General features: G+C 37.4%; 1 protein-coding gene across 7 annotated transcripts in view; it reads left to right on the top strand.

The window, feature by feature from the left end:
* Window positions 1–13,214, top strand: part of LOC148845669 (protein ZINC INDUCED FACILITATOR-LIKE 1-like) — a 102,752-nt gene that overhangs the window by 78,369 nt on the left and 11,169 nt on the right. For 6 of the 7 annotated variants that reach the window (XM_088954328.1, XM_088954326.1, XM_088954327.1 and 3 more), the window contains 5 exons: window positions 1,141–1,226; window positions 1,307–1,414; window positions 3,434–3,478; window positions 3,596–3,684; window positions 7,751–7,794. In XM_088954328.1, the coding sequence (XP_088810454.1) occupies window positions 1,141–1,226; window positions 1,307–1,414; window positions 3,434–3,478; window positions 3,596–3,684; window positions 7,751–7,794 (372 nt within the window). Of the gene's footprint in view, window positions 1–1,140; window positions 1,227–1,306; window positions 1,415–3,433; window positions 3,479–3,595; window positions 3,689–7,750; window positions 7,795–13,214 lie in introns of those variants that run through there. The other variant, XM_088954331.1, reaches the window with a different exon arrangement.

Below are 13,214 nucleotides of genomic sequence, written 5' to 3'. Positions count from 1 at the left end.
TCTATCACTCTTTCTTCTTCTACATAACTGAACTCAGTCAGGCCGAACTCTAAGGCAGACCTGAATTCTAACAATTTTCATTAAATTCGTATTTATATTTTTTGTTGTTTTTAGATGAAATTTAACAAATACTTTTGTTGACCAAACAATAATTTCTTTTGGTCCAGTGCATGGACGGCTGAAGGCATTCCATGTATAATCAGGTGGTGCCTAATATACTAAGATGGAAAATTGAAAAAATAAATGGTTTTCCCTAAGCTTTTATATTGCACATTAAGAATCCTTGGAAATAAATATCCAATTATTGACATGTAATAACTATTCATTCATTAAAAAAGAAAAAAATGACATGTAATAAAGCTAAGTGGGACATCAATCTACATACTAATCAAATAAGTTATAGGAAAGTTTCACTTGTTCTGCCCTCCAAATTCGTTCTAATTGTGAATGAAAAAGTTGAAGTTGGGTCTCAATTCTTTCACTAGAGTCAAAAAGGGGACCGATTTGGGTACATTTTCATTTTTTTAATAAAGATGGAACAACCTAACAATTGGTTACATTCTTTAAAAGGAAAAAACTCCTATTTTTAGACTTCTATCATTACCAACAGTGTTACTCTCATTCCACTATGGATGTGCCCACTTCATAAAAGATTTTCTATATTTAACTTGCCTTTGGGATTTTAATAAATGGTCCATTGTGAGTAGCATTGGATATTATTTGGCATCCTCATGTTTCTAAATGACATTGATAAATTGGGATATATTAGTGATGCTCGAGAGTTTTAATTCCTATGATAGCTTATAGTATATATGGAGGAGAGTTGATCTCTTGATTTGTATAGAGGGACAGTTTTGCTATGGTAATTTTGCATATGTGGTCATGTGTTCGCATTGTGTTGCTCTATACCATTCTTTTGGACTTTTCCTGTCCTTATCTCCTTTTTCCTTTTTAGTTTTTTAGATGATTGAGTGCCATTGCATCTTCATTTTCTTTTTCTTTTGCTAATAATAAATTCATCGTTGATATTCCTAGAGCGTTTGTTTTTGTATCTACCGCATATGTTATATCAACTGTTTTATGTATACATGCATTTAAAATTTTCTAATAGAGTACTGACCACACACACATGGCTGTTAGGTACTAGTCTGTTATTCTTTCAACTTACCGTGTATCCTTGTGTTGAGAAGATTCTTGGTCCTGTCAAGGTTTCTCGCATTGCAGCGGTATGCTTTCTATGTTATGTTTTGTATTTTTAAGAATTTTAGATATGATATTTTGTGATGTCTTTTTTACCATTTTTAAGGTTTTATCCATACCATTGCTGTCAAGTTACCCTTTTATAGCAAGGCTCTCTGGATTTAGACTCTCGTTGCTGATAAATTGTGCATCTGTGTTGAAGAATATTCTCTCTGTAAGTATAAAATCTGTTAGTATTTATTAGTATTTCTGTCTTGTACTTGCCACAGGGTATAAATGCCATTGCACCCTTTATTATGTGCCACCCTATTTAAATAATAGAATAGGGCCCCACCAACTTACTTTTTGACTCCCTAAACACTTTCTCTTTTCTTCTATCGGCTTCTAACTGTATTTAGACTTGACATTCTAAATGCTACAATTATGCTTAGAGAGTTAAGTTGGTGGGAGTAAGGAAGAGGTTCAACTTGATGAGGTTCATTAGGTAAGCCTTGATTTTCCTCTTGATCAAGTTGTTCCCCATGAGGTTCAAATGTTAAAATTGCTTGGTTTGTTTTTCTTGGGTGGTGAAGCATATGTTAAAGAGATTTTTAGGCAACATGAAGGGGATGATTAGAGGAAAAAAATAGCTAGCATTGTTTAGTAGATGATGTATGAGAATTCTTCACATGGATGAGGTTTCAACTCACCAAAGAAAGGGCAGAAATTGGTGGGATTGTTCTATTTCGAGGGAGACCTCGTGCAAAGATGATGTGGGCAAATAAGCAAGATATATGCAGCACTTGCAGTGAATACCATCTGAAAACAACAAAAAACAAACTGGATTTTTATCGATTTCAGAACTGAACTTGAAGTATAACTCCTCTTGGAACTGTTCTGCTACAGTTATAATGGTGTCAAGCTGGCCTTTTGTGTCGACTTGTAGCGACAGAGGGATTGGAAGGTGTACCCAATTGGTTGACTTCTCAAAACCCAAGCTCCCAATACTTGAAAATCCAAGAACTAGGGTTGAGCTACAGCTCGAATAAGAGAGAAAGAACCAAAAAGGCCCCCACAAAAACAGCCCCTTCTCTTTTACAAGACTAAATGGCTTGCTAGAGAAGCCAACTAAAATTTCAAACACCCCTAAAAGATAACTTTAGTTACAAAAACACCCAAGGGACCAAAACCAACAATGGTGCACCCAAACTGCCCCTGACCAGAAACCAAATTATGAAATGGCGAAAATACCCCTACCTCAAATTATCTACAAACCTACCCAAGACGACTACCTGGAATCTACTGCAAAAACAAATTAAAAAATCAGAACATATTTACATCATTTTTTCTTCTTTTTAATTTTTTTCTTTAGTTAAAAATAACTTGGCTCCATGCATCTCCTTGCAAGCAGCAGTTTTAGCAGCCTTGTACATGTTTTCATCTAGCTTCATAAACACTTCTTCACTAATACAAGAGTTCTTAGTTGTTTTCTTCTCCACTTGACCAAGAACCTAAAATAGGCTCCATTTCAAGTATTGGCGATTCAAATATCTTGGCCCTTTGTGCTTCTTCTTGGTTAATCTTTGTTGCAGGTTCTAGATCTCCATGATAATCAAAGAGGTTTGCTACATTAAAAATGGTAAGGGAGTTGGGATACTAACAACATAATAAAGGCAAGGATGATGGGAATTAATAAATTATTTGTGGAGGGAGACTCAAAACTAGTAATCAACTGGTTACAAGAAGAGAGAATGAAAAATGTGGCTCTTCAACGATGAAAAGAAAAGAATCAGGTGCTAACCGGAGACATGGAACTAAGATTTGGATGGGTTAAGAGAGATGCCAATTCTGTAGTTGATACCTTAACTAAACAGGGGGTGGGGAGAGGTTTTCTATTTTGGTCACAATTGTAAGGGAGTTGGAATTGGTTGGGGAGAGATAAGAGGTTTTATCTCTCTGTCTTTGTTTTGTACCTCTATGTACTTAAATTATTACTTATTATCCTAATTAATGAAATTTTGGAGTTATTGATCAAAAGGACAGGCAGTCTAAATTTCTTTATTTTGCTGGGATTGTATTTGTGGAGAGCATTGTGGGCTAGATGGGACACTTTCTAGTTATTTAGTATCTCATTATTTTATGAGAATTTTTTGTTTGCATTCCTTTTCTTTTTTTGAGGTCTTAGTTTTCATCACGTTCTTTTTTATTTTAATTAATCTTTTCTCTTACAAGTGACCATATAAACTTTAATTAGGTTTCCATTATCACCGGATTATTCATCTTACAAAACAATGCTGTGGTAATTTCTTCCCTTATCTGTTTCAACATGTATTTCCTTTCCTTTTCTCTCTCTTCCTATTTTTGTTTCACAGTAAATTTGTAGCTATTGGATCCTTTTTTGATACTTGAACAACAGGCTCAAAATCAAAGAGGTGCTGCAAATGGAATTTCCATGACTGCAATGTCTCTTTTTAAAGCATTTGGTCCAGCTGGAGGTGGTGCTTTGTAAGTTATCTTCTTAAGATTATCTTCCATTCATGTTTAATGCTCAATTGTTAGCCAGATTGCAGAGGCCAACACCAACTTTGCAATTTTCTAAAGAGTTATTTATTTTTAGGTTACCATGCAATTGTATATTTGTATTATCTATTAAAGTAGGCAGTACATGATCACGTACAACTTTGCTAAGAAGACTACTTGTTAATCATTGGGGATCCAAGGGTGGTTACTGAGATGAGTAATAAAGAAGATTCTCATTATCCATATATTTCAACGCGTGGTGGGAAATTGGGTTTTTATTTATGGTCCAGTGAGGATGAGATGAAATATGGAAGAAATTAGAGGCAGCATAAATAAAATGGGATGCTTCTTGATCTTTAGGGAATATTTTAATGTTGTAACCATAGTCCATAGTTTTCAACAGTGTTTTAAAAGCACAAGACGCAAAAAAGGCACAAGTGTCAATTTTTGACGTCTGAGGCGTGCGCCTTTTTGATGCAAGGCACAAAAATACAAAAACAAATTGCTAAAAAATAAAAAAAATGTCAGAAAATTCAAAACAAATGCCAAAAAATTCAAAAAAGAATAAAAAATATTAAACATAATATTAATAAAAAATATAAACTTAAATTTTAAAATAAATGCTTTAAAAAACCTATTATCTAAAATTAAAATACATAAACATAAGATGTAAAGCATATCAAAATGAGAATTTAAAAATAAAATCAAACATATAAAACATTTTCAAGCATGTAAAACCTCTAATCTCCTTTTTCACTCAATTGCATTACTTCAAGTAGCTAATGTAATGTAAAACATATTACATTCCTGATTCTACGAGCCGCCTTTGTGCCATGCCCCTCGAGGCAAGTCCAAACAAGTCCACGTTAGGTCTTAAATTCTTAGTTCTCACACAAAAAGTGATGATTTTATAGTTTTAATTGCTTTTTAACAAGATATTTTATTAGAATGAATGAATGTCCAACATTAACAAAAGCAGTTAAAATTATAAAATCATCATTTTTTGTGTGAGAACTAAGATTTTAAGACCTAATGTGGGCTTGTTTGGGCTTGCCTCGAGGGACGTGGCATGAGGCCCAGGGTGGAGCCCTTGGCCCAACCACTATGTTCAAAAAAAGCAAAAAAATGTCAAATTTTTGAAAGGCGCACGCCTGGGCTAAGGCACAAGGCACGCCAGGCGTGCGCCTTTTGAAAGGGCTGCAACTAGGACCTAGGGGAGGCGCATACCCAAAAATGCACCTCGCCTATGCACTTGTGTGCCTATGTGCGCCTTTTAAATCACTGGTTTTCAAGGGGCCATGATTTCCGCATGAACATCTATCAAAATTTAATTTAGTTCTGTTGTAGCTAGGAATAGCCCACATCAGCTGCACAACTAATTTCGAAGTAGAAGAAGCTGCTATTACTCCCTAGCCTCTGATGAAGTCATCCACAGAGTACTCATTGAACCACTTCAAAGTCTTCACCCAATGAACTATCTTCACTTGAATTCCTTGAATTACATCATATAATGATATTTTGACCTTTGAACAACATGTTATTCCTTTCTTCCCAAAGTGACCATAAAACGGTGTCTCTCTGCATCAACTTTCCTCTTTTCTTGGGCAAGGGAAGGAACCCTAAGGTGAATGAGTTAGCTACATCTAGAGGTGGCTCCCTACATCCAAAAAGAGAACAAAAGAACACCCAAACACAACAAACAAAAGAGTAGGAGGTTAGTAAATGGGAAGTAGATTCACCATTAGCATAACATAAAAGATAGATATGGGGGAAAGATAACAATTTGATCTCCTCTTTTGAAGCATATCACAAGTATTTATTTTATCCAACATTACTTCCCAACAAAAAGCTTGAATTTTAATCTGCATAGGCTTACACCACACCTCTTTCACTAAAAAGGAAGCTACTGAGACCAAAGACGAAGTAAGGATATCCAAAAGTGAAGCAAAAGAGAACAACCCTAAGGGGGATGGGACCTAAACTCCACTATCTAAATAAGAGGGGTCTAGAAAAAGATTATTCAAGATCTCAAGCAGAATCACCAAGGAAGCAAGCTCATTATCCCTTGAACCCCATCTGAACCCATGATCCCAAACAAACCCTTCAGGAGAACGAACGAGGAACTTAGTAATGGGTTCCAATTTATAAGTTGAGAGAGCAAACAAAGAAGGAAATTTGTCCTTTAAAGGGGAACCTCAAACCCACAAATCTTCCCAAAATAAAACTTTAAGGCCATTCCCAACATCATATCTCAATAAATTTCTTAGGGAAGGGAGGATTTTAATGATAGATTTCTAAGGGGAAGCTAAGACCTTTGAGAAACAAAAGCATCTCACCCATTATCATCAAGCCCATGAACACTATTACCTTGCGCAACAACATATCCTATTTTACTAGAAATCTCCACCACTTACCTAGCAAAGTAGAGTTCCTGTGGATGATATTGCCAATCCCTAGAGCCCCCTCTTACTCCTACTCACTAGATCCCATCTCACCAAGTTATCCTTCCTAGATTCTCTCAGCTCCCAAAGAAAATCCCTCATAATGTTCTCAATGCTCTTAGAAACATTCACGGGGATTTTGAAGGTAAAAACGAAATAAACCAGTAAGTTGGTCAATGTGACTTTAATTAAAGTGATGCATGTACATAACCAATTTTTTGGTAAACCTTTCTAGAACAGGCTTCCAAAAATCAACTGCCCTAGGGTTACCTCCCAAAGGGAGACCTAAGTAGGTCATAGGCTATGATTTAGGGCATGTTTGGAACCAATGCCATTTTCCCAGATAATGGTGCCACATTGGCGCCACGTGGGAGATTCAATCTGGGGAAAATGATGCATGTTTGGTTGGATGTTTTTTCAAAAAACATTTTATCAGACCATGCTTTGGAAAACGGGAAAGGTGTGGTCTGAGAAAACATCCTTTTTGAAGTTTTCTCATTTTATGCCGTTGCTAGCAATGGTTTTCTGATTTTGCATTGAAAAAATGCCTAGGTGGCAGAAAAATTCCTCAAAAAAAAAAACAGTTTTCTAAGCAAATGGCATACCAATGCAGGGCACTGTTTTCTCAGAAAATGGCATTGGTGAAATGGCACCAGCTCCAAGTGTTACCTTAAAAGGTTTGCTATAGAGATGACCTCTCCTTCACCCCCCACAAAGCCTACCATCTGAAGTAAAAGTTGTGGGACCCCTACCCCGTCCTACATCAGTTTAACCTTGCTTGATAAAAGCTCTTAATGTAGTCTGATTAGCTTAAGATTTGGAGGATTTCCTCTATACTTTTAAGCTTTGGTACATCCAAATTTCAGCTTAATCTAGAGGTTGGATCAAGAGAAATTGGGTATGCAACTACTACCAAAAAGTTGGATTGTTAATATGAAGTCTTCTTCATCCTTATCTTAGTTTTCTTCTTCTGAGCTTTGATCAAGGATCAATGAAAACCATATTAGTCAGTTGATTGGTTTCTTTGTGCATCTGAGGTAATGAGTAATTCTTTTCTGGTGTGGGGTTGGATTTTTTCCCTTTTGTTCCCACTTCCTTTTGTGTGCCTCTTGTATACCCTTTTTCTTCATTAATTTATCTATTATTATCAATAGAAAAAATGTAGACATGCAAATGCACTAATATATGAACATTAAAATTAGGGCCCAGCTTTGGTAGTTTCTTTACAAAAAATTAAATGAACTAATGGTACTATTTTAATATAAGTTGATTAAGACAACTCTGAGATGATACTGAAAAGGTATACTTTCTGTCCGATTTAAGATTTTTAAGGAATCTTAAAAAGGAATGAATTATGTTGCTAATGTGAAACTCCAACATGCCATCACTTGTTTTGTAAAATTTCTAGCATATTGCAATTCTTTTGAATTGTTATGAAGTTTTAACTCAAACACTTTTCGAGATTAGGATAGTACATTATGATTGCATTGTTGATAGTGTTGGCTGAATACTAGTGATCTTACCTGATGAAGAAGAAAAAATTGGATTCAATTCAAATTTACATCATTCTGTCAGTTTTAACTTCAATTATTAATAACTTCCTATTGCAGACTTTCTTGGGCACAAAAGCGTCAAAATGTTTCTTTCCTCCCAGGTATGGAATTCTACCTTGTTATAACATCTATGATGACTTTTAGGGTGACGATAGGTAAACCTCCAAAGCTATTTCATTTCCATCTGTAACTTTTGCATAGAGATGCTCCACATCCACGGTGTATCTTACCTACAAGGTTTTCTGGGAAAAGGTTGATTATTAAGTTTTCTGTTATGTTCTAGTGCCAGGGACAGATTAGTCTTTTTGCCCTTCCTTATTGTCACCCTAGTATATGCCGCCCTTTCAATGTTGACAACTCCACTACTGTCTCTTTCTTCTTCTTTGTTCTCTTCTTCTAAGGAACACTGAAAACATGGTATCAGAGCACTAGATCTGATCAAAAGGACTCTTTTCTACTGCACACTATTCTTGTTTTTCTTCTTCATACGTGGAGGAACAACAGAATACCTTGACCTGATCGAGGCATCTTTCTTTCTTTCTCACCTTATTCTTTGTCCTTGATCATAGAACCAGGGCAGATTCTTTCAGACCTATTCGTGGACCATGTGAACAGTCACTACGTGGAAGTTTTCTACTTTGTTCGTGACCTACAGGTGTACACCCTAGTGGAGTATTCCAGCAGTTCATGGGATGTTTGACTGACCTGTATTATGCATCTATTTTCTTCAGCTTATGGTGTGGAATCAGATCTGTGTATACAGATCCATTTGGTCTATGTTCTAGTGCCCTTGACTGATTGACATGTGTATGGTATGCCCTTTTCGCTTTCTCTTGGTGGTTAATTTCTATTAGCTGTGTATGCTACATTCTAGGGTAAAGAAGTGAAAGTTCTTATCGGAAATAGTGACAGAAAGGTCCCAGCCAAGATCTTCACACTTTCTCTAGCCTTGACTAGATGCAGTTTGGTTGCTTTAGCAACAAAGGGTGTTGGTGTGGGGTTCCCAGGTGATCCGGTGTCACTTTTCACTCTTAGTAATGGTCTTTGGAATTCAATTCTTCGGCGTTAAGGATGAAATGTGAAAGCTCAACCACCTCCAATGTTACTAGAGCTTCTTTCAACAGTAACACTCCATTCATAAGTTCAGATAACATGTTTATGCCTATTTTTTCACTCCTCCAGGTGGTCTAAATTATCTAGAGTGGACTTAGAGTGTGAAACTTGTTGTAAGAAGTAGAGGCAAGACTGGGCCTCTGATGGAAGCATAACAGAACCAAAGGAAAAGGGACTGAATCATGACAAGTCAGACCAAGAGAATTGCATAGTGATGACTTGGCTGTTGTCCTTTATTCAGCCTTCTCTTAGGAAGACCAAGTGAAAGCCACCTACTCAAAGTAGAGGCACTATGCAAGAATATATCATCTACAAGTTGAATCGATTGTAAAACCCCATTGGCATACTACTCTACCTTTACATTCATGTGGAAAGAGTTGGATCATTATCAAACTATTAACTGGAGGAATGAGGGGGATGCTAAGGACTATAGGAAGCTTGTGTCTCAACAATGTGTGTGTTAGTGGTGTTAGTGAAGGGGTATTTCGGTCTTTGTACTTGTTGAGAATGTTGATGTGTACTGTTATGTTAGTTCGAGTGCTTCTTACTTAAAGAAGGGCACTTGAGTCTTTTCCAATAAGTTAATAATATAATAACAGGTCTGGCCGAATCTAAGGAGATTATCTTTCTCTAATTCGAACCAACCTTACTCTCTTCCCTCTCTTCTTTTTCTTCTTTCTCTTCTTTCCTCTCCTACTTGTTGTTTACTTTACTTTACAGTCAACGAACAAGACAGAATTCTAGGGCAGGTCAATCTTCAACATGGTATCAGAGCGAGGTTCAACAAATCAGACTTGCTAGAATTCTGTCTTCTACGCATTCGAATTAGGGTTTCTCTTGGGTTTCTCAGCTGTGAGTTGGAGGCTGGGAAAAGGGCTGAAAAGGAGTGATCGCCCTCTTCCCTAGGAGGTTCCTATGCCTCCGATTGTGTCGCTGGTGATTGGTTGTTGTGGTTTCTAAGCCCTAGTTAGGGCTGGTACATGTAGTTCAGTGGTGTCTCAGTCCTTCGTGTGGTTGGCCTTTAGGCGATGAGGTAAAGTTTTTTTTATGCATATTTTCTGTTATGGAATACATGAGAGGTGTAGTACAGTTCGCATGATGGGTTTTCGATTGCAGTATGCTAGGGTTTATTCTGGTTTGTGTGTGATTCAAAGAGCAATAGTGTCTACTTAATGGTGAAACTTCCTGTAGCTGTGGATTAGGGTTTGTGGTGTTACAAGTGTGGTTTTCAGCATTTGATATTGCTGAAATCAGTGTGTAGATTTCGATGAGTAGGGGTTGTGGTGTTGCAGTTTTCAGCATTTAATACTGCTGAAATCAGTGTGCAGATTTCCATGAGTAGGGTTTGTGGTGTTGCAGTTCTCAGCATTTATTACTGTTGAAATCAGTGTGCAGATTTCGATGAAGTGTCTGTGTGTAGTGTGCAGTGTGTAGTGCTCAGAATTCAGTGATAAGGGAGTTCGGCAATGGCAGATAACAGTGATAGTAAACCTAGTGTCATTATCTCTACTAACTATCTGAATGTCCAAATGACCTCCATTCGAACTAGGGAGATTATCTTTCTCTAATTCGAACTAGCCTTACTCTCTTTCCTCTCTTTTCTCTCTTCTTCTTTCCTCTCCTACTTGCTGTTTACTTTACTTTACAGTCAACGAACAAGACAGAATTCTAGGGCAGGTCAAACTTCAACAATGTGTTTACCCTCCTTGCTGGTTTGAATCAAGTGTATGAGCCCCTCATTTTTTTTTTTTTTTTTGAAAAAGTAAGATAAGATTTTATTTAAAGAAAATAACGAATTACAACAGATTCCTGGACAAAAGGTGCCCAGAACCAAATACAATTATAGACTCCAAATGACTAAGAGCTAAACAATTCAGCTACATTCATGTGCTTAAACTCAGCAGTAACCAACACCCAAGAGAACAGCTTGCTGACTAACTGCTGAACTAGCTCGTCTGGGATTTTTGACTTGTTAGAGAATACTCTATTGTTTCTTTCTGACCACAAGGACCACAGATTGCTGCTGGAATTGTTTTCCAGACTAATCTTCCTTTTTTCCGCAGCCCTGCTAGATTCCAGCTAAAAAGGAGGTCTTTGACTGATCTCGCATGACCCAACAAACTCCAGCAGATTTTAAAAAAATGCTCCCACACTCTAGAAGAAATTGGACAGTGTATACATAGATGATCTGTACTTTCAGGCATCAGTCCACACAGCCCACAAGCAAGGTTTGAGAGCTGCAGTCCCCTTCTTTCTAGACTGATTTTTGATAGGCACTTATTAAGCACCATAGTACACACAAGAAAATTTGACTTAAGAGGGAGAAACTGCATTCCAGATTTGTTTACAAGGAAAAATAACCGACCCCGAACTGCCAAGCTTTGATGATAAAGACGACTGAAAAATTACCATCCTTACTCCATTTCCATATCCACTTGTCTTCACTATACCTGTCAATATTTTTGGCCCTGTAATAGATTCAGCAAATCAGCATCTCATTTAGCTCCCTATCAAACAGATCTCTCCTAAACTAGGGAAGCCAGGTCACTTTACTGTTGGAAAACTCATATCAATCTGCCACAGAAGCTTCTTGGTCAACTGCACACTGAAAGAGCTGGGGAAAAGCCTCAGCCAAGTTACTGTTCAGGCACCATGGGTCTCTCCAAAATTTAACCGTCTCCTCTGCCCACTTTGATCTCCACACCTTCCAGGAAATTCGGTTGACTTTTTAGGATATCCTTCCACACTGAGCAGCCCCAACTGGAGAGATTGTCGTCTGATTTCCAATTACCCCAGTCTACCCTATACTTGGAAGCCATTAAATTTCTCCACCAGGAGGTTTTTTCAACAGCATATCTCCAGCACCACTTGCTAAGCAAAGCAATATTCATCACCTTCAGCTTCCTAATTCCTAGACCCCCTTCCTTTCTAGGCAAGAAAATTTGGTTCCAGTTCACCAGGTGGATTTTCTTCTCTTCCTCCCAACCCCTCCAAAGAAAGTTTCTCTACAGGCTTTCAATTTTTTTTGCAACTTTGGCTGGAATAGGAAAGAGGGACAGGAAGTAGGTGGGGAGACTAGACAGAGTGCTTTTTATAAGGATCACTCTACCCTCAGCTGAAAGGTATTTAGCCTTCCAAGAAGAAAGTTTTCTCTCTAGCTTCTCAATGGCTGGATCCCAAATAGCAGATGAGGAGTCAGATTATTGCTCTTGTTTCTTTCCAACTTCTCTTCTCTTCTCCTTCTCTCTTCCTTCTATCTTCAAGAAACTACTTTTCTTTTATATTTTTTAATTTAGCAGATTTTTACTCAAGGAATCCCGCCAGCTGACCATTAATTAGGACTGATAACTTGGTGATGATACACATACTTTAATCCAATTTCTCCATTTCTGTCCGAAATTCATTTTTTTCTAGCACTAGATCCAAACATCTCCAATTAACATGATCATAGGCCTTTTCTATGTCTAGTTTACACACTAGCCCCGGAACTCCCTCCCTTTGCCTCGAGTCAATGAGCTCATTGGCTACCAAAACTGAATCAAGCATTTGTCTCCCTGGGACAAACGCACTTTGATTGCTTGAAATCACACTACTCAGCACTAACTTCATTCTTTCGGCCAACACTTTTGCCAGAATTTTGTAGAAACTGTTTAGAAGACTAATTGGTCTGAGGTCTCTAAGGTATGGCCCCTTCAATTTTCGAGCAATAGGATCACAAAAGTGGTATTAAGGGCTTCTTTGCAAGGAAGTATTGCAACGGAAATCCTATAAGACTTTCAGAATATCTTGTTTAATCACATCCCAACATTTGATATAGAAAAGTTTAGTAAGACCATCAGGTCTGGGAGACTTCTCAACCTCCATGTTTTGGATTTTTGTTTTAATTTTCTCTTTAGTAAACGGTGTCTCAAGGAACATAGATTGATCAAGACTCAGCTGCTTAAAAGGCAAATTTGAAGGGAAAGGTCTTCTGGCCCAGTTTTCTTTGTAAAGGTTTTTATAGAAAGCCGTGGCTAGCATTTTTATTTCAGGTATTGATTCTCTCACTCTTCCAACCCAATCCAGTTTGCTTATTGAAGCAATCCTTCTCCGTGCATTAGCCAATTTGTGAAAAAAGTTTGTGTTTTTATCACACAACCTCAGTTAAGCCACTTTTGCTCTCTGCCTCCATTTGATTTCTTCTTTAGTTGCCAACTTATCAAAATCTGCCTTTGCCTGTATTCTTTTCTGTCTCAAGTCTGCTGAAATTGGACCTGCCTCTTCAGCCCTGTCAATTTCTTCAATAACCTTCAGCAAAGCTGTTTTCTCAGTTTCCATCCCAAGACTATTTTCAAGTTTCCAGATTTTGACATTTTCCTTAATTGCTCTCTCATTTTCTTTGTGAATATATAGGAACTAGTACCTTCAG

Source organism: Nelumbo lutea, chromosome 7 (genome assembly GCF_056320005.1).
Source record: "Nelumbo lutea isolate HS-2025 chromosome 7, American lotus-T2T, whole genome shotgun sequence".
NCBI lineage: Eukaryota > Viridiplantae > Streptophyta > Magnoliopsida > Proteales > Nelumbonaceae > Nelumbo > Nelumbo lutea.
This window is presented reverse-complemented; position numbering and strand designations above follow the sequence as displayed.